The 27,484-nt window shown below is 45.1% G+C and overlaps 1 protein-coding gene and 1 long non-coding RNA gene across 2 annotated transcripts; both read right to left on the reverse strand.

The window, feature by feature from the left end:
* Nucleotides 1–6,753: 6,753 nt before the first annotated feature.
* Nucleotides 6,754–9,974, reverse strand: LOC140221372 (uncharacterized). Its single transcript, XR_011897133.1, has 2 exons — nt 7,276–9,974; nt 6,754–7,152 (listed from the first exon to the last, which is right to left on the reverse strand). It is a non-coding gene; the product is annotated as an uncharacterized lncRNA (long non-coding RNA).
* Nucleotides 9,975–15,959: 5,985 nt separating this feature from the next.
* Nucleotides 15,960–16,278, reverse strand: LOC117838059 (putative ripening-related protein 6). The gene has a single exon (XM_034717932.2). It carries the CDS (start codon nt 16,276–16,278, stop codon nt 15,967–15,969), a length of 312 nt encoding a protein of 103 aa, XP_034573823.1. The 3' UTR covers nt 15,960–15,966.
* Between the last annotated feature and the right edge of the window lie 11,206 nt (nt 16,279–27,484).

Consider the following 27,484-nt stretch of genomic DNA (forward strand, 5'->3'; position numbering starts at 1 on the left):
AAATTGCAAGCAACATGTATGCTTCTATATAAATTGGTAAACCTGCATTCCACATAATCACATGGGTGGTTGCAGAGGCTTTAGCTAGATACCATCACTCCGAGTTAAGTTATAACAGATACATTGAGCATTTCCTTCTAATTTATATAAAACCTATGTAGTCTAACACATAAACTCCAAAGCTGACTAAACAATATCTATCCGCCATCCCAAATCTTTTTTCATGAATGAGAAAACATGAGGTAATGTACATTTAGCACATAAACACATTGTATTGTAATAACTAATATATCTAAATGACAGAGGTAACATTTGTTACCTCCTGTTGGCGGCAGTTAGCACATCAATTTGTGAACAACAAGCGTACGAATTAGTTATAGCTCTTCCCTCAGAGTATTCCCCCAAGGTTTGTCATTTCGTGAAGCTTGTAATGCAATGACTATTTCAACTAGCATTGGCAACATGATTCGAGTTTATAAAGGATTTAGATCTAATCTAGCATGAACGAGCATACAGACGAATAGCAGCAAGAGATAACCAATCTAGAGGCATCTAGACTATGCATATGTTGTAATTTTGAGCAAGATAGCAAAGCAAGAGATATATGATTCTCATTCAAAGCCTCTTTAAATCTACACCTCTAGTCAGATTTCAAAACCCCCACCTTAAACAGAAGCATACCCTATCACGATCCCCCCTATCATCAAAGATAGTTCAAGGGCACGAATATAAAGAACATGTCATACTCATCGATGGATCAGGCATGCAAATCTAGTCACCACGACCACATAAACACCCTAGGAAATCTATCATCAATCATAGATTAGAATAGGCAAACCCAACAAACCATGAAAATCATAGAAGGAGACACTTCAATCGCTGGAGAATCAAAAAACATCCATTGCTTCACCATGAATGATTGTACATCACCAGATCACCACTAGAATCCTACCTTGATCTGTAGATCCTAGCTTCAGAACTCTGATGAGGTTCTTCCCCACAGGGTTACCACGTTGGCTTAGGTTTAGCTTAAGCTAATTCACTAGACAACCGCACGGCCCCCAGCTCTTCGGGACGGTGTCCCTCAGGCTCCTCTACTTCTCTGCTACTTGACGATGAATGCATTTGATGGATACTCGTGGTGATGCAAAATGGGGTATTTATAATATGAGGAATCCGTGGTTGAAATAGGAAGCTGAGAGGGCATATGAACGGGGCAGGCCGATCAGACTGACCCTTCCTTTTGGCCTCTTGCACCTCCCTTCGCTCTGAAATCTTTTTCTAATCTTGTAGAGTCTTCTTCTCACTTGCATGTAGGCATGTCTTGACGATAACCTCAAGATAAGAATGGTTCCTAAACTCCTCTTGCTTCATCTTAATCCTGAGATCAACTTACCCTATCTTCAGGAACTTAACCCTTAAGTCTTCTTGGAGGAATGCTCGCCAAAGATAGCACAAATGGATGTCGTGGGACCCTAAGCCGATCAGCTTGGGCTGATTAGCTGTTGATGCTCGCTATCGACACACTTTTACCCCTATTTATCTTCAATAATGACATGAATTTAATACCTAAACTATTGCTCACACCTAATAAACCAGTCATTTTCACATGTGCAACATATTTTGGAGGATATTCTATTTTTGCAGGAAATTGGACCTAAAAGTATGTTTTTGTGTAAAGCCATGAACGAGCAACGAACCTGTCAAAGACGAAGGCCAGCGGGCTCAGGAAGTAAAAGTGCATCTAGGCCCCTTGTAGGTTTTGGTGGTTGAATGTCATAACCAATGAAAGGACTAATGAGCTCGTTGAGTGTTGGATAGGATTTTGTTGCAAATATCAAAGTCAAGCTCATGTCAGAAACAGTATGCAAACATGAATATATGACAAGTAAGGGTTGAAATAAGCAAAAGAGACATAGATGCAAAGTGCAATTATATGATCTTGTTGGTTGTTTACTTGCATTACCAAAAGAAAAGTGCATAAGAATTGATCAAGGTTAGGATATTGAGAAGAAAGGTGACCAAGGGTTTTGTTATTCAAGAAGTTGATGTGGAAGCTTGTTTGGTCACAACACCAATATGGATAAAGATAGTGAAATGAAGGTCATGTTTATGAAATAGAATACATGAGTGGATATTGATGAGAAGAGATATATTGATGTGAAGAGATATGTGACCATGAGCAATGGTGAATAAAATAGAATTACAATGATAGGTTGCTTGGTCACATGGATGGTTCTAACAAGGAAGAAGTTAGTTGAGATGAAAGTTTACTTGATCACAATATTGATATGAAAGCATATATTCAAAAGCAAATATCATGGTATTCAAGAGATGGATTTCAAATGGGTATTCATTGTTGATGTCAAAACAAAGCTAAGCTCAAAGTGGTAAGAATAGATGAAGAAATCAAGCAAGGTATTAGGAACAAGGGACTAAGCAAACTTTGGTTAAGCGACGGCTTGAGCCTTGTGATATTTGCTAGGGTGAAGTGGCTAATGTCTAGGGTTTTGAAGTATCAAATCTAGGGATAACCGAGTAGAGCAATGCAATGCATCAAATCTTCATTGTCATATGATGGAGTGGCTTAAGGATTGGAGAAGATAACTTTGATCATATATGATGGAAAATTCTAAGTCACTAGTTCAAGGATGGTGTGCTCAAGAGAAAGAAAGGTTGCACCCTCAGGAAGTGAGAATTGAAGAAAAGTGGAAAGACCCAATTTATTCAAGCTCAAGTGGTTGAATTAGATTTTATCTTTAATCTTGAGTATAGGTATGCCGCTCTATCAAGAGGGATGCGACATTGAATGGTTTGACTAGTCTCGGTGCTCAAACTAACAAACCCAAGTGCTAACTTGAGAGAAACACTTGGAACATCACATTCACTTGGTGGTCTTGGTGATTTTTGTCAGTTGGGTTGAATAACCCTTTGAATGACCTTTTTGTAGAGTTCAAGATCACCTAAATCGGGTTTCGGAGTGAAAAGTTATGGCCATTCTAAATTAGCGTTCTGCTGTCAATCCTGACACAGCTAGCCTTTTCCCAGCTTAGCCGAGACCTAGTGGTTCAACCGCAAGCTGGGCCGAAAAAGGCTCTCTTGAAAATCCCGGTCGAGCTTGAAGGATTCTCGGCTGAGTCACAAGCTGGATCAAAAAAGGTTTTCTACATAGAAATGCTAACTTTCCGGCTGAGCCGACCCGTATCGGCTGAACCAACTTTTGACAAAAATGCACTGTAACGGCTAGTTTTTGGGGTAGGGATATTTATACCCCCTCAGCCCCTCCTTCAATGGCAGCTTATTCTAACATGAAGAAGACACTCCCAAAGGCCATTAGATCTCTCCCCACTCCCTCTCTGTGAGTCCCCTTGAGAAATCTTGTAAGTTGGGTTGAGAGGGTGAAAGATTGGGTGATTGAAAGCAAGAGTGAGCCATTACCATCCTTGAGCACTTGTGGACTTCATCAAGCAATTAATGAAGCATTTGTTACTCTTGGAGGTGAAGCCTCCTAGATGGCTAGGCGTCACCCTGTGAGCTCCTAAGCTTTGTGGTGAGCTGCAGGAAGTTTGTAAAGGCGTCGATCTCGCCTCCGCAAGGGAAGAGATCAAGATAGTGAAGCGAGGAAAAGGGTTAAAAGAGACTTGGCTCAAGTTCTATCGAGCCCCTCAACAGAGAGTAGGTGCTTCCGTGGAAGCAGCCGAACTTTGGTACAACAAATCGACGTGTCTCCACCCTCGGTTTGCTTTGTCTTGAGTTCTTCTAGTTCATCTCATTCATACTCATGTTCTTGGTTGACTTTTGGGTTCATAGCCCGATCTCTTTATCGAGTGTGATTTGAGTGTAGGTGTTCCACGGATCTATAAATCTACATCATTTAGAAGTCGTGGTAACTCGTAGATACAAGTTTATTTCATCGGTTACTTTTTGTGTTTAATTCAAATCAATATCCTAGGGCCGGTCGAGCTAGTGTAAACTGGCTGAGCTGGTATTGACCCCGGCTGAATTGAGATTTACTGGCTGAGCCAAGATGGAAGTTTTAATCTGCTGCTTTGAGTTATTTTTTCAGGATCGCCTATTCACTCCCCCTTTAGGCAACATCTAGGGACCTTTCAGAAAGAGCCTAGGTCGATCATCCTAGTGAAGCCCAAGCTGATCGCCCAGGGTTCTTCTAGCCTCCCTCGATGCTCATTTTTAGCAAGCACTTCTCCAAGATTACTTAAGGTCTAAGATTGTAAAGATATGGTAAGGATCACTTCGGGATCAAAAAGGAACCAAAGAAGATCAAACGGAGATTTGAAAAGTTATTGAAGATCAATCTCATCCCGGAGCCATCGACATGCCAGGCCCACATGCAAGTAAAAATTAGACTCCTGAGCATCTAAGAAGACTTGGAGATGAAGTAGGACGCAAGGGGCTAAAAAGAAGGCCCGATCTGCCTGGACCCTCCCAGGCCGATCGGCCTGGGGGTTTCCTTCATCCCCTCGCCTTCCAATTTTTGTCACGTGCTCTCCAGACTATAAATACCCCAAAAAACCACCGAGCCCCATATCCAAGATGACGTACTCTACGTGAAGCAGCAAAGAAGCAGAAGGAGCTTGAGGGACACCACTTCGGAGAGCCGAGGCCTGTACAATTGTTAGGGGTTAGCGTAGCTGAACCTCTGTCAACGTGATCACCCTGCGAGGAAGATCACGCTGGAGTTCTGAAGCTAGGAGTCATTAAGATCAAGGTAGGATCCCGGTGGTGATCTTGTGATGTATAATCATTCATGGTGAAGTAATAGATGTGTTCATATTCTTAGCGACATAAATATCTCCTTTGATGGTTTTATACTTTATCAGGTTTGCTTGCTTTTCAATCTATGAATCGATGATAGATTGCTTAGGGTGTTCTTGTGGTCGTGGTGACCGGATTTGTATGCCTAATCTACCGATGAGTATAACATGTTCTTTTGATCGTGCCCTTAACCTGCTTGTGCTGATAGAGGTAATCGTGATAGAATCTTTCTTGTGTAAGGTGGGGGGTTTTGGGATCCGGACCGGAGGTGTAGATTTAAAGATAATTTTTACTAGGATCATATATATGTTGCTTTGCTATCCATGCTTAGAATTACAACATATGCATAGTTTAGGTTGCTCTAGATTGGTTACCTCTACTCTATCTGTTATCTGTCTGTACATGCTTAGTAGATTGGATCTAAATCACTCATCAACACTAAGTTAATACTAACAATGCTAGTTGAAATAGATCTTGTACTATAAGTTCCACGGATTGATAAACCTTGAGGGAGTACTCTAAGAGAAGAGCTACAACTGATCTGTGTGCTTGCGGTTCACAAATTGACGTGCTAACTGCCGTCAACATTAGCCTAGGCTGTTTCTGGGTCCTCTGGCCTTCATTTTTATCTAGATCATCGTTGATCGCGGGCCTCATCCAATTATGTTGTGATGTAATACAAATTCCTATGAAAACAGAATATCCTCCAAATGCAATGCATATGCAAAAACGGCTCGATTATTGAACATGATCAATGGTTATGATATTATATCCATGACATTATTGAAGATAAACAGGAGTAAAAGTGTGCCATTAACGAGTGCTAACACCCCCTCAAAGTAAGACCAAAGTCTACTTAAATAAAAATACTGAGCGGGGGCATGTGCCCCTAGATGTTCTTTGGGTCTGTCCATGGCGCGGAGCGTAAGGTCCTAATAATAATAATAATCACTAGTGTCTGCGGCGCGCTAAATCTTCATGGTATGAAATTAGGTCTCAATGTTTTAGTTGACAATTTATTAAGGGTATATTATGTGAGGCAATATGCAAGTAAATAAGCTAAATCTTCGTGGTTGGTATGAAATTAGGTCTCAATGTTTTAGTTGACAATTTATTAAGGGTATATTATGTGAGGCAATATGCAAGTAAATAAGCTTATGAGCGATGATGGTAGCTACAGAACTGTTCCATATGTACATGTTTGTGCAGGGAAAGGCTGTATGTGTAGGTACCTGTAGGCGTTAGAATTGCAGCTGTTACAGTTTTGAAGGTATTGCAGTGCCGGAAGCATTGAGTGATGGAATGATTTTGCATTAAATAGAAACCAAAACCGAAACCAAAGTGTTGTACATTACAGAAGGGTGATGTACATATTATTCAGATAGGTAGAAAAAAAATGTAGGTGACCTACTTATACTGACCGTGTCCGATTAACAAACACAGCAACCGAACGGAATCTTATGCGTGCGTACTGTTCCTCCTAGATGTATTACAGAAGGGTGATATACATATATGCTTGCGTGCTGTTCCTCCTAGATGCAAGGAAGAGGTGATAACAGGTTGTTTATCTTTTCCTTTCCTTTTAAATTATTTTATCTCTCCTAATGTTTAATGGTTCGGATTTAATTCGAACTCTTACCTCATAGGAAGTAATCGGTGTACCTTAGCATTGCCCTCTCTGCTATATCAGGGGGAAGTTCGCAACGTTGCTGCTCCATCCTTTTCAAACGTTTCATCTGAGCGACGCAGGTATCTTCAAAGATCTATGCTCATGACATAGCTGATTATTTCTGTTTTTCCATGTTCAGCATCTTACTGTGATTGTGGTACCGTCTTCTGTGGGTGGCATCGTCGTAGGCCGATTCGACTCCACAATATCTACGGAATCGCTGTAGTAATTTTTTTTCTTTTTATGTGTAGAAGTGCTCCACGCAGAGTAATATTTATAAACGACTGGCGAATTGCAACATATGCAGATTTAGCATCATCAGTAAAAGAAAATATGCATTCTCGACGACCAATAGTACCATGAACATCGATAGTGCCTTTGTTACAAAACATAGTTTGAATTTCATATAGGGCTTCAGGAATGGTGGTCTCATTGGTGTCAGGAGTCACAGAAACTATCGATAGTGCAATTCTTATGTCGCCAGGAAGAAAAATGAAATGGTCTCCATCTTGAGCTTCTCGTACTCCTTATCCTTGGCAGCGTAATCATCCTAATCCCAACGAAGAATGCATCAAGGATAACAGTTCAACTGCTAGAAGCACGGAATTTTTAAGCAGCGGCGTCAGGATGACGCCTATGCAACATAGCAGATCAATCACTTTGAACACGGCTTTGTCGTACCTCGCCTTGGGCCCTCCTCCAAGCGCCTACAATTCCATGCCAAAAGTGCCATCATTTTCAATCCCATCAGAAGTGGAAACGAGATCAGAGTGCACAGGTCTGGTTGTGCAAGGAAACAAAAAAAAATAACAGCACAATTCAGTCCGAACCTTGATGAAGTCCTCGACGGTGCCGGCCTACATCCCAAAGAAGATGGCGACCCTCTGCCTGACATCATCGTGGTACAATTCATCCTTGTGACATGCAGTGACGTCATTCATTTTAAAATTCTAAGTAGTCCAGGGCAATTTATAACTATTTTGATTAAAGGAACTCCCAAATCTTTGGCCTCATCACTGCCTTTCTTTTTTGAACAAGCTATTGCTAAACATATTAAAAGCATGATCACAGAGGTAGGAGCATTGCAAATAAAATTGATGACCGCATTAAGTACATCAAGATATTGTATTTTCTGAACTAATTTCAGCAAAACTGATAAAGAAGACTGAAATATGGCTAACCTGATCAAGAACAGATTGGGAGCCCCACGGTCCACTGCTACTCCGCCTCGCAATCCCCCGTCTGCACCAGCCACCTGCACCAATGAAAGGTAAGGTGTAGGTTCACACGATCTTTCCCACAATTTCTATGACCATGGCAGAACATGATGAATATCTACTGCGGCAACATATTCTTAGACAGAGTTACTACCTCACTGAAGGAAAAAAAATCATGCACTAAATTTCAGTAAATGGGACTGGGAGCAAAAAGAAACATTAATGTATTAAGTATATATGTCATGCTTTCCTTTTTTTGCAAATTAACATAACAAGGTACCAGTATTCAACATTAATGTATTAAGTATATACCATTATTTGACAGCAACACATTGGGGGAGGGAGGAATGAAAATAGCGGGGAGGAATAATAGGATGGAAAATTTTATCACCATAAGATGCTCCTAATCTCAATTTCATGACCTTACATTGGTTCTGAATAATTTACTTTAAGATGCAAGGGAATGTTCAATCCTGAATGCAATAGCCATGCAACAGTCTGGAAATCATCATCAGTTTTGTGTTTCATCTGTTTGGATAATTGCATTTGTAAGGAATTAAGGATGCGAAGAGTAAGGACAAGCAAATTCAGCAATAGAAATTGTGAGTCCTAAAGCTTAATATACTCTAAAACTACATAAATTTAATGAACATTTACCACACCACAGCCACATAGTCGCATGCTACAGCTACATGCTCAAAATACCAACAGATAACAGCCAGCCATGGTACAAAATGGTTAGGCTGCCATGGTACCTAACCAAGAATTCTGCCACAACAGACTTAGCCATGTAATCACTATATAGATGTCATCAAGTACTAACCTCATTATATGCTGTTCTATCCATTAATTTAAACTTCCTAAGCATCTATGGTATTTTGCAGTCAGTGTACTACATCAATGGGGAAACTATAAATTGAGAAAAGGCTGATCTAAAAGTGCAAACATTATCCTAAGCAAGCGTTGTCCATCAGTGTTGGCAAGTATTTTTATTCCATTGTCACTTGTTGTAACAGAGACTAATGAGCCTTCTCTATTGCATCTCAAATGAGGGCTTGCCACCAAATTATGAGTGAAAGAGTGTTAAGAAGATCTTCACTATACAGGTAATAGATAAAAAAAAAGATACCAACAGGCAGTCACCATCACAATCTATCATATCACAGAATTTAACAAGAACTCGATCGAACCAACTATAAAATGGAAATATCAGAATGAATAATCGAGGGAATTAGGGAAATAACACTTGTTGTTTCCACCTAATCTAAGTTTCTCCTTGGCTTGACATTACGAGGAACACTCTCAAGGGAATGGAAATGTTAAGCTACTACTCATAATTAAAACATTACGAGGAACACTCAAGGGAATGGAAATGTTAAGCTACTACTCATAATTAAACAATTAATTGAAAAATCTCTGCTAACCTCAACCAGTACATACACTGCTCCATTTCATTTCAGTTAGATGTAGAAACATTTCAGGCATTAGACTATGCCCTATCTCATTACAAAATTTGCCAATCCTTAAGGGACCCAAATTCAGGATGTAAGACAGATTGATTCACTCAACTGATAAACTCTTAGAAATCCTTTAGGGATAATCTTCTGTTCTTTTTACTTTGTTTTTCTACTATTAACGAAGGGAATAATAAGTAGTGAAAAGGGAAGTGTAAAAAAGATTAGCTTGACATTAATCAATCAGTTGCTATGAGTGCTAATAAAATTAAGAGGCCAACATTATCTTGTTCCTGCTGCACGACGGGTGGCTTCATGTGTCCCTCAAAGATCCTGCGCTAGCAGTGGTGGGTCACGGCATTTGCTAAGGTTAGCCTTGCAGCCGCTGCTGCTGTAGACACCGCCACACGAGGTGCTGGAGGCCGCCGCCGCGGTGCCTCAGCACCTCATCCGCCACGACCAAGCTAGGTAGCTGCCGCCGTCGAGCCAGCACGTGCGCAACGCGTGCAGCGCCCCATGAGCGCCCCAGCCCACACGCATCGTCCAGCACCGCTCTACTGTCGCGCCCCGCACGCAATCCCCACGGCTAGGGTTAGGGTTACGTGTGACTCCATGACGCGAAGCGAGCAGTGAGGAGCTCCCGAGGACTACGGCAAGGAAATAGAGCTTTGAGCAGGGGAGAGAGGACGAGAGAGGAGGCGGCGTCGCCGGGAGGCTTGGGCGGTGCGACGACGCTAGGAGCGAGCAGCGGCGGAGGAAAGAGGGTGAGCAGGCCGGGGACGGCAACGCAGATCGGGCGTGTAGCGGCGGGGGGTTATTCGCAAAACGGTGGGCGGGCGGCTTTCTGCAAAAGCGACGCGAAATCGGAATTTCTTCTTCTTGCTGTTGAAATATTTTAGAATCCGGGGTCCGTTCCGCAAAGAAATCGAACGCGGACGCGGTTACTGCTGGATAGGGACCTCCGTGGACACGAAGCGGATTAACGGAAAATTGAAGGAATTTTTCGCAAAATTACATGCGCCTGTGGCAGGATCGGCTGCGATCCAACCAACGCGAAATTCGGGCGACGTGGCCCGGCCGGATGGGCGCGGTAGGACCCCCCGGAACCTGTCTTGATGGTAATAATATTAACAAATAAAAGAAAGATTAGGATGCATTTGTTAACCAAAATGTATACAGACCAGTAGTACTAGGATGAACAGCGCGCTACGCCGCGCCCTTATAGGAATGATGCTAAACGCTCAGTGCCATTAGCATTATTTAGAAACCAACTGTTTCAATGGTTCATAAATTACAGGAAAACAGAAGCAAAATTCTTTTTTGGTACGCATGAAAAATAACTTTTCTTTTTTGTGTATTTTGAGGTACAAAATATCTTTTTGTACTTGCCATGAAGCTCAAAGATCTATGGAAACCAAAAGGTGAAACATGGAAAAAATTAAGAGTTTATGCCTACGGCTTGAATAATCAATATTGTGAAATTCTAGAATGTTTATCACAAACCTTAAACTAACTAGGAAAGGATGCGAAATTTAGTACAGGATAATTATATAACACAGTATAACATGAAGGACTGCATGATGCGTCCACTGAACCCACTACTGTCAATGTAGTCGAAACAGCTTATCTATTAGGAAACCAAGTAGTCCTCTATCTAGCACAGAAATGCAATGTTAGATATGATTGGCTCATATTTCGTACCATAAATAAAAGCTCAAATTGTACAAGGTGTTCGTTTCAGCTACTGCTGCGGCTGTTGCTGTTCTGTGCGACAGTACTTTGTATAGGTAGGTTGCTGCTGGAGCCAATGGGCTTTGCTGAACTGCTGCAGCCGCAGCCGCAGCAATAGCTCAAGTGCGCTTCTGGTTGTTGCAGCTGTTTGGTTGCGGCTGTACAGCCAATCAACAAGCAACAGTACATTTTTTCAAACAGCTGCAGCGCTGTATAAAAATCACTACCAAACGGGAGGAGGGTTGAGGTTAACGGGAGGAGGTATGGATCTGGAAAAAAGAGGAAGGATCGGGGAAAGGGGAAGCGGGAGGCAGACGGACGTACGGGAAAAAATGGGAGGATCGGATGACGACGTACAAAAAAACAACATATCGAATATTGGCACACTAATTAGGAGTATTAAATATAGTATAATGATAAAATTAATTGCTAATTCATTAGACGAATTTATTAAACCTAGTTCATGATTAGCCTATGTGATGCTATAGTAAACATGTGCTAATTAAGAGTTAATTAGACTTAATAGATTCGTCTCACAAATTAACCAATTAGTTTTATCATTAACTTATATTTAATACTTGTAATTAGTGGCCAAACAACTGATGTGGCGGGACTAAACTTTAGTCCCTAGCATCCAAACACCCCTTAGTTTCTCTTTTTTAAGTAGAGAAGTTCAATCGTTAACGCAAAAGAATGGAAGCCAGAATCTGGAAGATTACAGTGAATTTCTCTTCTGCATCTTCATCTTTTGAAAACAAATTAGATCAACTAATTTATGTCATTACCAATGCAAATTTAGGGGGTGTTTGGATACGATGTGCTAAACTTTAACAGTGTCACATTGGATGTTCGGATGCTAATTAGGAGGACTAAACATGAGCTAATTATAAAACTAATTGCAGAACCCTGTGCTAATTCGTGAGACGAATCTATTAAGCCTAATTAATCCATCATTAGCAAATGGTTACTGTAGCACCACATTGTCAAATCATGGACTAATTAGGCTTAATAGATTCGTCTCGCGAATTATACTCCATCTGTGCAATTAGTTTTGTAATTAGCCTATGTTTAATACTCCTAATTAGCATCCAAACATCCGATGTGACAGGTGTTAAACTTTAACAGGGTGTTCCCAAACACCCCCTTAGTGTGAGAATTGATAAATAAAGCGATGCATATATAAGTAGATAAAGCAAAAATATGGAGCCCTGTAGCCAGGTTCATGGTCCTGCAGCCAAAAGCACGGGGGAAATGTAGGAGATGTGCCCACAAAATCGTATATATAGCTCCTATATTAGGCATCCAGCTTCAGGACCATGCAGTAGGAACAGTGCGAATGACCTTGAACGGGACAAGAGTGGATATGCAACTGGATGACCAAAGACGATCCGAGAGCGTAGAAAATGGCACGGTTCAATGTAATGGTATGATTCCTATATCACGAACACTAATGGTGTAGCTTAAAAATGTGAAAGTTATAATGGCACGGATACAATTAACTAAAAAAAACTTGGCGAAAGTTATAACGCAACTCTCTCATCATACTCTGTTATATCCGATTCAGAGGTGTCACACGTTTGGACGTGATAGCTTGCCAGCATCGATTGATCAGCTAATGGGTGGATGATGAAGCGTCGCACAACCACCGGAACATCTGGAGCTTTCCCGATTCAGACCGGCGGCTTGTTCTTGCACTTGCACAGGTATTACCGCGCGCGCCTGGTAACATCGAAGCTGACGCGTGCCGTGCCCGTGGCATACAAAAAAGCTAGCATCGCTATCACAAAGGCACCTCGAGCGCCCACCTCGATCGAGCGTAGCAATGGCGAGCGCTAAGATTGCGGTAACCATCGCCATCCTTGCCCTGTTTCAGGTCTCGTGCGCCGCTGCCCGGCGGCACGGTAAGCCGGCTCCGTTCGACATGGGCGCCGCCAATGACGCAGTAGACCTCAACCTGCAGGCCCCGCCGCCCGCCGGGCAGCCACCACCTGTCGCCGTCATCACGACGCAGCGGCACCCCCGCTGTGATGACGACGGTGAACGGCTTCCGGCGCGGCGAGAGCGGCGCGGCCCGTCGGCGTGCGACGGGCACTTCAGCAGGTGACAGGGAGCTCCGTCGGTCGTGGCGCTGTCCACGGCGTGGTTCGCGCACGGGCGCCGGTGCGGCAGGACCACCGTGGAGGCACGGGTGGTGGACGAGTGTGACTCCCGCCGCGGGTGCCGCAGCAACATCGTGGACTCGTCGCCCGCGGCGTGTGGAGGGCGCTCGGGCTCGACACCGGCGTCGTCGGCGAGTTCCCCGTCACGTGGTCCCACGCCAGAACGCCTTCACCAGAGTCGGCCGCCGCGCGGCGAGGGGCGGGCTAGAAATGGCGTCGCCGTGGTCGGGGAGTGATGCCGTAGTTCGTTAGCTCTAGTTGCTAGACTGTCTGCTTGGTGATGGACAGGCAGAATAAGACACTTTCACGAGGTGCAGAACGAATTGGTTCGCGTGTGTTTCTCTAGTAACATCAGTTACATCTTACATCACACTTGTCCTACTTATATACTGTCTCCTTTCGTGAAATCATAAAGACCCACTTTATTTCTAAAGGGGAAAATCTAAACTGCACTTGAGGTGTTTTAAGGAGGCTGAGCACTCGATTTTCTCCCGTCAAGCCGTGCTGCCTGCATTGTTCGAGACGAGCGTCTTCCTCGTCTCCAGCGGAACTCCGGCGTGGTTGGGGGTTAGGGATTGGGTTTGGGGTTGGGGGTTCATCTGTTTCCGACGGGCTTAGAGGAGAGGACCGGCGGCGACAGGCCAGCCCGGCGGCGGCGGTGGGCGTGGGGTGGTGAGGCAAGGCAGCGGTGACGCCGCCGGCGGGATGGTGGAGGACATCCGGCGGGTAGGGTCGGGACGGGGGTGATGATAACGACCATGGTGGTGGTAGGAAGCCGCAGCCGGAGGGGCTGCGAGGAGGCTGCCGCAGACGGGGTAGGGTCTTGTCGGAGATCCTTGCCAGCAGCTCTCCGGTGAGACCCTACCCCGTTGCGGCAAGGGAGGGGCACGCAAGGTCAGGGTGTGGGCAAGGCAGCAAGAGCAAAGGAGAATTCGATCTGCTATGAGGTTGAAGGAGCAGAACGGATAGATGAAGAAGAAACACCATGGCTTTGGATGGAAAAACAACGGCTAAGAAAATCGAGTGTCCAGCCCACAGAACGCTCAAGTGACACATAGACAGCCCCTTTCTAAAAATATTTTTTTTCTAGCACAAAGTTATGTTAGTATTACTCCGATATATCATATGTTTTATGTGACATGTTATACATATTAGGGGAGTACAAGTGTTGAGTTTTAGTTCAAATTTAAACAACATCTCAGAATAGTTTGGTCCCAATGTGCCTGGCAATGCAGTGACATGTTATACATATTAGCGGAGTACAAGTGTTGAGTTTTATTCAAATTTAAACAACATCTCAGAAGAGTTTGGTCCCAAGGTGCCTGGCAATGCAGGCCCTGAATTTTTTTTTAAAAAAAATGGAAGAACATGATCCGGAACTCCCCCTTTATATATTTCTAAAAAGTATTCTCCCCATTTTTAAATACGTTTATCACAATCTAATTAGTTTATTAACTTATTATAAGCTCATGTATTCGGAATGGAGGAGAGAGTACAATGTACCGTGGTAGTTAAATGCAAGTATGCAACTATATATTCTACGTCTACATTTCATGCAGAAGCGTTTAAAGGAGGAGGAGGTTAAATTTTAGCCCCCATCACATCGAATGTTTGGACACTAATTAGGAGTATTAAACCTAGACTAATTACAAAACTAATTACACAACCCCTAGGCTAAATCGCGAGATGAATCTATTAAGCCTAATTAGTTCATGATTTAACAATGTGGTGCTACAGTAATCATTCACTAATGATGGATTAATTAGGCTTAATAGATTCGTCTCGCGATTTAGCCTAGGGGTTCTGCAATTAGTTTTGTAATTAGCTTATATTTAATCTTCCTAATTAGTATCCGAACATCCGATGTGACGGGGCTAAAGTTTAGCCTCCTCCTCCCAAACACCCCCAACTTGCGTCTACTGAGCTATCGAGTAAACCAAACGCAGTCCAGTTCAACGACCTGCCCCGTTCTTTCAGGCGCGAGCTTATCGGTGGAGTTAATGTGGTTGCATTATTGGCCGGTTTCACTGTCAACTTCATCTATTTGGTTGGTATAGTAATGGGGTGTTTGGATACGAGGTGCTAAACTTTAGTAAGATCACGTCGGATGTTCGGATACTAGTTAGGAGGATTAAACATGAACTTAATTATAAAACTAATTGCACACATGGAGTCTAATTCGCGAGACGAATCTATTAAGGCTAATTAATCCATCATTAACAAATGGTTACCGTAGCACCATATTGTCGTGTACTAATTAGGCTTAATAGATTCGTCCCGCGAATTAAACTCCATCTGTGCAATTAGTTTTGTAATTAGACTATATTTAATATTCGTAATTAGTATCCAAACCTCCAATACGATAGGTGCTAAAATTTAACAAACACCCCCTAAGCAAATCCCACATCCCTAATCGCGTGAGGCGTGACGAACACAACATTGCCATGCCACTGACTCAACAGACCAACGTTTCCAAATTGGGACTGACAGCAACAGCTTACCATTGCAGGATGAAATCGCAGGGAACCGTGCAACAAGTTTTGTTCTTCCACTCTACAACTCTGCCTCGACAGCAGCGACTCAGGGGGCGTTTGGTTCCCTTTACTTATTTTTAGGACGTGTCACATCGAATATTTAGATATTAATTAGAAGTATTAAACGTAGACTATTTACAAAACCCATTACATAAGTGGAGGCTAAACGGCGAGACAAGTCTATTAAGCCTAATTAATCCATCATTAGCAAATGTTTACTGTAGCAACACATTGTCAAATCATGAACTAATTAGGCTTAATAGATTCGTCTCGCCGTTTAGCCTCCACTTATATAATGAGTTTTGTAAATAGTCTACATTTAATGCTCTTAATTAGTATCTAAACATTCGATGTGATGGGTGCTAAAAATAAATCAATGGAATCAAACCAGGCCACACACATAAACCGCTTGACGACGGCCTTCGATCAGGCGTCGGACCAGGTGACCGGGACGACGCCGACGTCGGTGTCGAGGCCGAGCGCGTCCCAGACGGCCCTGGACGTGTCGACGACGTTGTTCCTGCACCCGTGCCTGGAGTCGCACTCGTCCACGACCCGGGCCACCACGGAGCGCCCCGTGCGGACGCTCGTGATGCGGATCGGCCTGTGGCACCGCCGCCCGCCGGCGAACCACCCCGTGGACAGCGCCACGATCATGTCGCGGTTGCTGTGGAAGTGCCCGTCGCACGCCGCCGGGCTGCCACCGTCCTCCCCCTTCTCGAACCCGTCCACCGTCATCACCGCGCGGGTGCCGCCGCGCTTGGGCGACGACACCGCCGGGGACGAGCAGCGGGGGTCCTTGTGCCGCAGCAGGCCCGAGGCGCCGTCGCCGTCGCGGCACGGGTCCTCCGGCTCGTGGTGGTGGTGCCGGGCCACGGCGCGCGGCGGCGACAGCAGCAACAGGACGACGGCGGCCAGGAACGCAAGCTTGGTGCTCGCCATTGCTGTGTGCTCCTGCTTCGCGTATGTGTGGGTGTGTTTCAGCTATGTGGCTTGGGTGTGGTTTAAATAGGCGCGTGCGAGAGGGATAGTGTGCCCGTACGAGTCCACAGTCCGCGCGTGCCAATCGTGGCTCTTGTCTTTGAGGCCTGCGATACGAATCTTTTCTTTTTTTTCGACAAGTACGATACTCTTTCGGTACGCTCGATAGTCCATGCCACTATGCCAGGACAAGTGCGTTGTAAAAACCATGGTTTTTGATTTGATGGTATCGCTAGTGTTATACGGCGCGACGTTAATACCAAGCGCTAGAATCTGTGAGAAGGTCGGCCGTTCGACCGTGACACTCCAAGCAAAAGGGCGTGAATGACGCAGGAGCGGTGTTCATGCGTACGCTGCTATCATCACCTCAAATTAAGGGATATGGGTACCCCATGGGTTCCCACCGACCAAGATACTTACCGATCCTGGTAAGTGGACCCGCCCAACCAGAATGTGCGGGCCATGGACGTGAAGATACTTAGAGCACAAGTCAAGGAGGCTGGGCGATTCAAATCGGTCTGAATATTGCGGGATACGTATTGTAATCCGACTCAGATTACCTTCCATGTAACTACCAAGTAGATTAGATTCAAACTGACTTGTAAACCCTAGGTCGTCAGCCTGTATAAGGCGGTCAAAGACGCCTCCCAGAGCACCCCAACTATTCCACACACCAGCGCAAAGCAATACAAATCAGAATACAGGATGTAGGGTATTACTCTCTGGAGACCTAAATATGTCTAAATCCTCGTATTCTCGTGATCATCTTCAAGTTCTTGATCTCGCAATCCCCTCTGTCTACAAATCAACCACTTGGGTAACCCCTATTGAACTGTCAGGCTACTAAATCCGACAGTTGGCACGCTAGGTATGGGTGATTGTGAGATCCTCCCCAGTGAGCTCGATGGCATCTCACCCTGTGTCATCTTCCCCGAGAGCATGAAGGATTTCCTCGCAAGCGCCCACCCACCCACATCCTCCAACCTGATCGGGTGACTCGTTCTTATTTTTCGAAATCAGATTGATTTGGTCCTTCGGTAGCCAATTATAGATTGATTTGTGTTTCCGATCTGCGTGGGTTTATGCACGGGCTTCGTCTTCCTGATCCAGACCCACTCGAATTCGATCGTCGGGGCCTCGAGGTTGCTCGCGCGCTATCGACGGGACTTCTCGGCACATCATCTGCACGCGTTGGCACGCCTTGATCAATGCTGGCGTGCGCAGCCCTAGCATGGATCAGCACACACGTGCAACACGTATCAACAAGCAAGAAGATTCTATTCTATCTACTATTCCATAGCCGATCTAGTTTACATCATTATTTTTTTTATGGTCACCGAAGGCCATCAATGATGGTTCACTATATCAAGCATTGGGAGGAGCAGGCGTTGGAGCCACGGAGGTCATCCTCACCTCGGCGGGCGCTACCAGGCAGCGCTGATCCGTACATCTTATGGCCGTGACTACTGCACGACGCACTGCTGCTCCTATAGCCAGCACCGCTGACCACTTCGACCATCTGGACCCAACATCAGCTTCGTCAACAGCTATTCACTAATGGCTACTCGTTCAGGTACGATGCCGACTCTTTAACTCAGCCACGAATCAAGCTAAGTCTTATTTTTATTTAAATATTTTACGGCTTCCGTATATCTACATACGGCTCAGCTCTGAAAGGATCTTGTGATGCCTAGAGGGGGTTGAATAGGCTCACTTCGAATTTTCCTGAAAAACTCGCAGCAGTATTAGATATGTCGGAACTTCCAACGCAGTGCCGGAATTTCCGATGGATCGGAGCTTCCGGTACTAGATCGAAACTTCCAACAGGATAAAGTGACCTGAACGAAATCAAAATGCAACCTGATTCTACCAAAACTATGTAATGACCTTGGTTAATCAGCCGAGTTAATCCCAAGGCTAATCCCAATCTGCAGTTTCCACCGGTCCGACCCCTAAAACCGCACCAACCGGCAAACGGCAACTCTTCTCTAAGTCCAAAAGACAATGTTCCTCCAAAATCTTAGAGCTGAGGGAGAGCCAGAGACTGGATGGTGGACCCACAACCAGATCCCACAGATCCCTCGAGTCAAACACGCTAGAGCAGCGTGCGCCCCGCTTCAGAGCTTCCCCGCCGCGTGGCTCAACTTCTTTGACGTGCGCTGCCTCGCCCAGTCACAGACTGCGACAAGATGGATTAGCGCGCCTCCCTTCCAATCGCGTGCGAAAGCCCCTGCGGCCCTTTCTGCCTTGCCTCATCTCGCTCGCACCCTCGCCGGCCGCGCCAAGGCGTCCTGTCACCGCCGTGGTAGAGGTTTTGCCGCTGCCGCGCCAGACCGCCTCGCATCCCGCACCCATCACCTCGCCCGGATCCCCGGCCCCGCGCCCCGATGCCTTCCAGCTTTTCCGCCTCTCCACAGTCGCGCCGCCCGCGCACGCGCTCCACGATGATACCGCCCTCGCCAACCACGGTTCCGGCAGAGACAGCTCCTTTTCCGCCTGGCCAGTAATGTGCCCCGGCAAGCCGCTGTTCTGCGCTCGCTCGCGCCGCCGCTCGCCCTGTCACCTCGCCTGCTGCGACCTCGCTTGTAGTGCCTTCCTTCCTGTCACATGCCAGTCAAGTCACCGCCCACAATCCGTGGCTTGACACGACCAAACCCTGCTCGCCTTCGCCAACTCTAATCCCGGCAAAACCGCGCCTGCGCCAGCTTTGTCTCCAGTGCCCAATGACCAAAGAACTTATCCCCAAAGCTCTGCTTCGCCGCCCATCGCCGCTCAATCGCCGCCAAGGCAGAGCACTCCATCCTTTTTTTTCCTGATCTTCGCGCTGCTCAAACTCTCTCTCTTCCGCGTAGCTATAAAAGGGAGTGCCAGAGCCCCTACCGGAGTTTCCTTCGCCATCGCTGCTTCGCCGCACCATACTCTGCTCGCACTTGAGCACTGCCGCTTAAGCTCTTGAGAAAGTTCCCCTCTTCGCTCAAACCCGCTTCTCCCCAACCCACCAGCCGCCTGTTCCTCCGTATGGTGATAGAGCTTGCTTATTGTCCACAAGAAGCACCGTCACCGTCGGAGCACCGTCGAACCTCGCCGCCGCCCAAACCTTAGAGCCTTAGTCCTTCCGCCTAAGTCTGTTCCTTTCCAACCCCAAGACTTCACCAGTAGACCTAAAGGTAAGCTGCTGACCCCCTTCCCGGTTCGTCCGACCCCTTTTTTTTCGTCTCGCCCGACCCTGTCTGTTTCGCCGACCCTTATCCGCCTCACCCGAGGGCTCGGCTAAATCTTTTTCTTTGACCCGAGGGTATCTGTGTAAATTTCAGGGACTTCTCTGTATTAAGTCTGAGGACCCCGGTACAGTTATTCCTTAAGTCTAAGGGTCAGATCATAAGTTTCTCCCAATCTGACCTTTCTATCCTGTTCTCCACCAACTGAAGTTGGACTCCTCCACCTTTCCTGTAGCTTTGCTACAAGTGTCTGAGCTAAAATGTGCAAGTGTTGTTGAGATAACCATCTAAATGTTTAGCCCTGCATTGCATTTCTGTGTAGAGTTAAATCTCGCGGACGGCACCTACGAACTGCATTCGGCGCTAGAAGACGGAGCAGTAGCTGAGCCGCAGACCGCAGGAGCTGAAGTAGAACCCGCAGAAGACCAGTTTGCCTCCACCCCGCTCGAAGGCAAGCCCCGGAGCATGAACCCAAATTTTATAAACTTGCACATGCCTTCCTTCATATGTATGTGCATTTATGTTATAGGAGTTGTTTGAAACCATAGATGTATGACTTAGTTCCCTTGATCTGAACACTAGTCTGTTAAGTCCGAGTAGTTGCAATGCTTAATAGGGCTGGGTAGAAGTCGAGTGATTTCCTATCACTCGCGAGTTATAGGAGTTGGTTGTTCTCCTTCTGGTTACAACTATAAGGACGATGGACAGGGCAGGGCTTGGTGAACTCTTTTGGTGGTCGGTTGATCGCCCCGTCTGTTTACTTGAATCCATTTAAGGTCCGATAGTGGTGGTGTTCGTGATCAAGTGTTTGAAAGTACTAATCTCATACCCATTATGGGATGGGGAAGCCTAGTACCTGATTGAACCTGGATGTGAGCGGTTCGATCCACTGTCTCTGGAACAGAGTTTCCCCTGCGGCCGCATGTGGTGGCAAGTGTGGTCACGGAATGGCAGAGGCCGGGTCTGTGGAACCTTGCACCAAGAGAGGTAGGCCCGACACGGGTCAAGGAATTGATGGGGACGGCCGACACAGGAAGCGACCCTCGGTGGTGCGCAGATGTCGTGAGGTTAGGTTCGCCATGCATGGTTAAGGAACTCGAATCGATTCGTCTGCCTCTCACAGTTTGAGACTGCTTGATCGCTATGCTACACTAAGTAAAGATGGAATATGATGATGTTATGAACTTGATGTTGAGCTTTATGCACATTATGTTTGGATCTGTGTTTGATTAGCATGAGTTGCAAAAGTAGGCTGGTTAATGAACTTAGAACCGGAGCTAAAACATTGAAAGTAAGGACCTACTATAGTTGCTTTTGGCAAACAAAACTCCTCAGCCAAAGAGCCTTGCATGTCTAGAAGTGGTGGAGTAGTTTGTCCCACTAGTCGGTTAAGTCTTGTTGAGCTGAGCAGCTCAGCCTTGCTTGTGGCATCTCTTTTCAGGTGAGGTTGAAGCTTCTGAGTTTGCTGCTGTTGGCACTTGGCCATCCCAGCTTCCTCCTGGGTGGGCGGTCGAGTGGGATCCCTCCTCGGACGGCGAGGAGCGGGATCACTGATGTCCTGTTTGGCCTCACCAGGGACATCCGACCTCGGCGCTAGCTTCCGCTATATTTTATCTTTCGTTGCTTTTGAACCTTGTAAAACTCTGATTTTGAACCAGTGTGTAATGAATCGTTGCTAATTATTTGATCTGTTGTATTCTCTGCAACCACTCACCTTCGTGTGAGCTATGCTAACTCGGTCCTGTCTAAGTGGTTTAATCGGATGAAATCCGACGGATCGTCGAGTTAACTTGATTAAAGCATGAGATTCACAGGTTAGGCGACTTAACTGTGCTTTAGCTAAGTTAATCCGAGGTGTCCTGCCACAAACTATTTGAATCAAAAGATATTAAATGAAGCGTAGATGCTACTCCAGGTGATATATATGCAAGGAACAACTTAAATGCATAGATCGACTAAAAACGAGTTTCTAGGAAAGACTTAGAACAAAGAACACAATAAGCACGTGAGACAAGGATTTGTTACCGGAGTTCACTCTCACTAAGAGAGCTACATCTCCATTGAGGAGCTCACAAAGAGCCGGGTCCTCACTAACCCTTTTACCTCCCTCAATCAACCACAAAGGAAGATTGAGTCACTTACTCTGAATCCACGAAGGATGGGTGATACAAACGTTCGCGGGCGCACCACACAAAGAGGGCGCTCAAACGGGTGACGCCTAGCCGTCTAGAAGCGAGTTTCAAGAGTAACAAACGCAAATTGACGCCGAGGATGATTGAGGTGCTCTTGAGATGAACTTCTTGAACTTCCCACTCAACCCTCAAGTCCCTCACACTCTCAATTTCACTTTCACCCAAACCCTAGCTCAAGAACTCAAGGATTGGGGAGGAGAGGGAGTATTCAATGCTATGGGAGTGTTTTGGCTCGAGTTAGGTCAGCAACTCTGAATGGGGGGTGCTAAGGGGGTATTTATACCCATCCCCCCAAAACTAGTTGTTATAGACAGGTTATGTACCTGTCGGAACTTCCGATACAGGGTCAGAACTTCTGATAGAGTTAGCTCAGGTGAGTAGAGACCCCTATAGGGAGTTTCCACAAACACCCGACACTTATCGGAACTTCCGATGGAGTATCAGAACTTCCGACACTTTTGAGTTAGACACACAGAGGACCTCTGTCAGGATTATCTGGATACTTCCGATATCTGTCGGAACTTCCGACACACCGTTGGAACTTCCGACTGGCACAAAAATGCTAAGGTAAAGGTTGTGTACATGGGAGATTTGTGTCTCTCAAAAGGTTAGTTAGCATCTCAATAGAGCACCTTAGCATCTTGAAGCTATCCATTTGCATCCCCCTTTATAGTACAGCGTTCCTAAACTCAAATTTAAAATTAGAAATAACAAAGAGAAACTTCTTTTGAGCTTAACGCTATCTTAGCCTTGCAATAAGGGCTCTTTGAGAGTCTTTTCATACACCTTTGCATTCTTTTGAACTTAGAACCTGTGAATCACTTAATAATTGTGTTAGTCCCCTAACTATGCTAGTCATGAACACCAAAACCTACTTAGGGGGCCAAATGCACTTAGAATCTCCCCCTTTATGGTGATTGATGACAACACAATTAGGACTCACAAGAAAGATATAAATGCTTCAAAAGCAACTATATAGATGAGCTCCCCCTTAATATGTGCATGAGAATATAAATGGCCTCAAATGCTAAATGCAATAATTGAGTGGGCTCCCCCTATATCCTTGCAAATGTGGGGTGCAAGAGTGTGTCAAGAATATCAACGTGATGCATATGACAAGATGGGGCACTTCTACAAAAGTAAGAAAGAACATTACACCACACAAGTCATAAACAACTCATCACAAGCAAATAAGAGTCTTAAGCCACACTAGCATAGCAAATGAGTCTTACAAATTGAAAAGTTCACTTGGCACACCAACCATTACACCACACACATAAATTGCCTTACAAGTCCACAAGCCACTAGATAAGATAAAGACAAGCTAAGATAACATCCATCCATGGTGAGCGTCACTCCCCCTTTGGCATCAAGCGCCAAAATGGGGAGGCCCTTCCATGGGCCTTCACTCGTCGGCGTCTCCCTCATCTCCATCAGTGTCATCTTAATCTTCGGGAGTGTTGGCTTCGGGAATTTCTTCCTCTTCCTCCTCACTAGACTCCTCCCATCCACCAAAATCTTCTTCCTTCATTCCACCTTGGGAAGCCCCAAAGAAGACCGAGGGCTGCCCAAACTCCTCCCGAGAATTATAGAACACTGGCGGTGGAGGGAAGTCAAGAGGAGCACAAACCGAAGAATGTGGAAGATCACTTTTAGCCATGAGCTCCTTTTGCCTCTTCTCTATCTTCAAGAGCTCTTCATCCATGTGTTTATTATGGGCATATATTCCATCTGCATTGTGCTTTGCGACATTGAAGCACGCAAATAAGCCTTGTGAGATGAAGCTTAGAATACCTTTCTTCTTAGGGGCACGAGAAGGAATCCTAGAAGTGGATGGCCTAGACGATGAGGGCTCCAAGGAAGGACCATGTGAAGAAGAAGGTCCGTGAACATGTGAGGGTCCTTGAGAAGAAGCCGGAGGTCCTTGAGATGAGCTTGGAGGCGGAAGGCGAACAGCATGGGAACCAATCCTCAAGAGCCTCTCAAGTTGACCCTTCTTTGGCCTATAGATCGGATGAGCTTTGTCAGTCAAGATGTCCAAGTGTGTCACTTCTTTGATCATAGCAAAAATGTACGGGGTATAGTGATAACTCTTTCTTGGAAAATGAGAGCAGATAATGACTTCCTCCCAAATAAAATCAAAGACATTGAAGTCTTCTTTGCTCGGATGCATCCATGCAAGTATATTCTTGGACATATTTGAAATATTATCCGAGTCTCCACCTTTGGGACAAAGGGTGTATCGAAACAGCTGATTCAACAGGCGATAATACGGTATCATCTCCTTTGTAGTGCCATGCTCAATAGGTCCATATGCAATATCATACATAAATGCCATTTCTCCATCCTCTAACACATTCTCATCATGAATCGTTGGACCATTGAGATAGGGTCCTCCATAGCCAAGAATGTGTGCAAAGTGCTCACATGAGACAGACAATGGCTTCCCTTGAAGAGTCCAATGCATAACTTTGTTGGGCCTGTTAATATAAAGAGTAGCATAGAATTGAGTCACAACCTCTTCATTCCAATCTTTCATGATTTTGCGAAGAAACTTATTATTGCAAGCATCATTGACTTGACCAACAACCGGCAAGTCCGCATCAAAGAAATAGTCCCAATCCATAGATTTCATCTCCGTGGTGAGATGTGACTTGCTAAGAATTATGGACTTATACCAATCCGCATGAAAGCGAGCTAAAAGCGCACATCCCCACAAAATTCCTTCTGATACTTAGAGGGGTCATCATACCTCAAAACTCGCACATTATGCCTCCCTTTCATATAGTCCACAGGGCGAAGGGGGTGTATCCGGGTCCTTTCATGATGAGTAGGCTTCTTTACCCTAAGAATGACTGACTGGAGAGCATCCAAATTGATATATTCATTATCGTCCAAATGAGCTCCCGGAGCAGATGCATTTTTTCTACGAGGGGGAGGCGCTTGGCTAGAACTTGCAACAGCACTACGCTTCCCCCTTCCTCAAGCTTGGGTAGGCACCTTGGGAATAGCCTTTCTCTTTCCACCTCTTAGAGCTATTGGTACGTCATCATCAGACTCGGTGGAGGAATTTGATTGGATTTCAGGACGATCTTCTTGCCTTTTGCTTCTGCGTTCGCGAACCATCTGACAGGACAAAGAGAAGGAGTGATTGATGGATTAGAAAGGATGCACTTGGACTGAGATGTCGAAACAACAAACACTTATTGGAACTTCTGAGACAGTGTCGGAACTTCTGACACATCGGAAGTTTCGATACTCTATCGGAAGTTTTGATAGAGCCCGATTTCAACCTAAATCCATGGGATTTGAAATCTATCCATCCAAGAAGTTTGATATTGCAGGTAAAGGGTCTATGATCATCCTAGAGACTGTCCTTAACAGATGAACCTCTAACTCCTAGGGCATTGAGAGATCAGGTGGTGGGGATTTGAAATGAGTTACCTTGATGAACTCCCGCGCGGATCGGAGCATACAAAGGGTGGATCGGAGGTTCCGATAAGTGAGAATCCAAAGAAGATGATCCCTTGAGCTTTTGATGGTCCAAACTCGAAATCTCCCAAGGGGTGGAGAGGAGGAGAGAGGATGGCGTCGGTTTAGAAGAAAAGAGCCGTTAGGGTTAGGGGGCCGATGCAGGGGTATATAAACCCACGAGGCCTGTCGGAAGTTTTGATGCCTCATCGGAAGATCCGACAGGAGAAGAGCTGATCAACAGAGGAACCCCGTCAGGACTTCCCAGAAACTTCCGAGGGGTATCGGAAGTTCTGACAGGATAAAAGAGATCCAGCAGAGAGTACCTGTTGGGACTTCTCGGAAACTTCCGAGGGGTATCGGAAGTTCTGACACAGTGTCAGAAGTTCCAACAGGTGCAAAAAGGCTCCAAAAAGATAGATTTTGAGATGGATTTCGATTGAGATATCTCGATAGATGGTTTATGAACATGTAAGACATCTTAACTCAATAGTGATCAACCAACAAACAATATTACATTACAATGATCACTTGAGCCAAGATTTGATCCAAGGACCAAAAACCATGTTTTGAAATAAAATGCAACATAAATAAATTTATTTTCCTATCTAGGCAACAATCAAGTGTGTGTGCAATAGGTCCACGAGAATCCAAGATTTTTAGTTCATTCCTCAAAGCACAAAACATTTGCTCATCTAGAGGCTTAGTGAAGATATCGGCAAGTTTCCTCTTGGTGCTTACATGACGTAAAGCAATATCTCCCTTAGCCTCATGATCCCTCAAGAAGTGATGTCTAATATCTATGTGCTTTGTTTGAGAGTATTGCACTGGATTGTTAGCTAGCTTAATAGCACTCTCGTTGTCACACAAGAGTGGAATCTTACTAAACTCACAACCGAAGTCACTCAACATTTGCTTCATCCATAAAAGTTGGGCACAACATGCACCGGCGGCCACATATTCGGCCTCAGCAGTGGATAAAGCAACTGAATTTTGCTCCTTTGAGCTCCATGACACCAAAGACCTTCCAAGAAATTGGCAAGTCCCAGTGGTACTCTTTCAATCTAATTTGCAACCGGCATAATCCGAATCAGAGTAGCTAAGTAAATCGAAAGTGGAGCCCTTAGGATACCGTAAGCCAAGGTTAAGAGTGTAAACTAAATACCTAAAGATTCTCTTAATGGCCATTAGATGACATTCCTTAGGATTGGCTTGAAATCTTGCACGCATGCACACACTAAGCATTATCGGGCCTAGATGCACAAAGGTAAAGAAGAGAGCCAATCATGGAATGATATACCTTTTGATCGACCGGCTTTCCTTCTTCATTGAGATCGAGATGCCCATTTAGCACCATTGGTGTCTTGATGGGTTTAGCGTCGGCCATGTCAAACTTCTTGAGCATATCCCTTGTATACTTGGTTTGACATATGAATGTCCCTTCCTTCATTTGCTTGATTTGAAATCCAAGGAAGAACTTCAATTCACCCATTATGGACATCTCAAACCTTTTGGTCATCATACTACCAAATTCTTCACAAAACTTTTCATTAGTAGAACCAAATATAATGGCATCGACATATATTTAGCAAACAAATATATCTTTACCAACTTTGTGAATAAAGAGAGTAGAATCGGATTTGCCCATCACAAAGTCGTTCTTGAGAAGAAAATCTTTAAGGCATTCATACCATGCTCTAGGTGCTTGCTTAAGCCCATAGAGCGCCTTATAGAGCTTGTACACATGGTTTGGAAACTTTGGATCTTCAAAGCTCGGTGGTTGTTCAACATACACCAACTCGGATAGGGGATCGTTCAAAAATGCACTCTTCACATCTATTTGATATAGCTTGAATTCAAGGTGAGTAGAATAGGAAAGTAATATACGAATTGCCTCAAGCCTAGCTATGGATGCATAGGTTTCACCAAAATCCAACTCTTCAATTTGGGTGAAACCTTTTGCAACTAACCTTGCTTTGTTCCTTGTGACCACACCGTGTTCATCTTGCTTATTATAGAAGACCCACTTGGTGCCAATCACGTTTTGCTTCGGTCTTTCCACCAACTCCCATACCTCATTTC

This window comes from Setaria viridis, chromosome 9 (assembly GCF_005286985.2).
Source record: "Setaria viridis chromosome 9, Setaria_viridis_v4.0, whole genome shotgun sequence".
Classification (NCBI taxonomy): domain Eukaryota; kingdom Viridiplantae; phylum Streptophyta; class Magnoliopsida; order Poales; family Poaceae; genus Setaria; species Setaria viridis.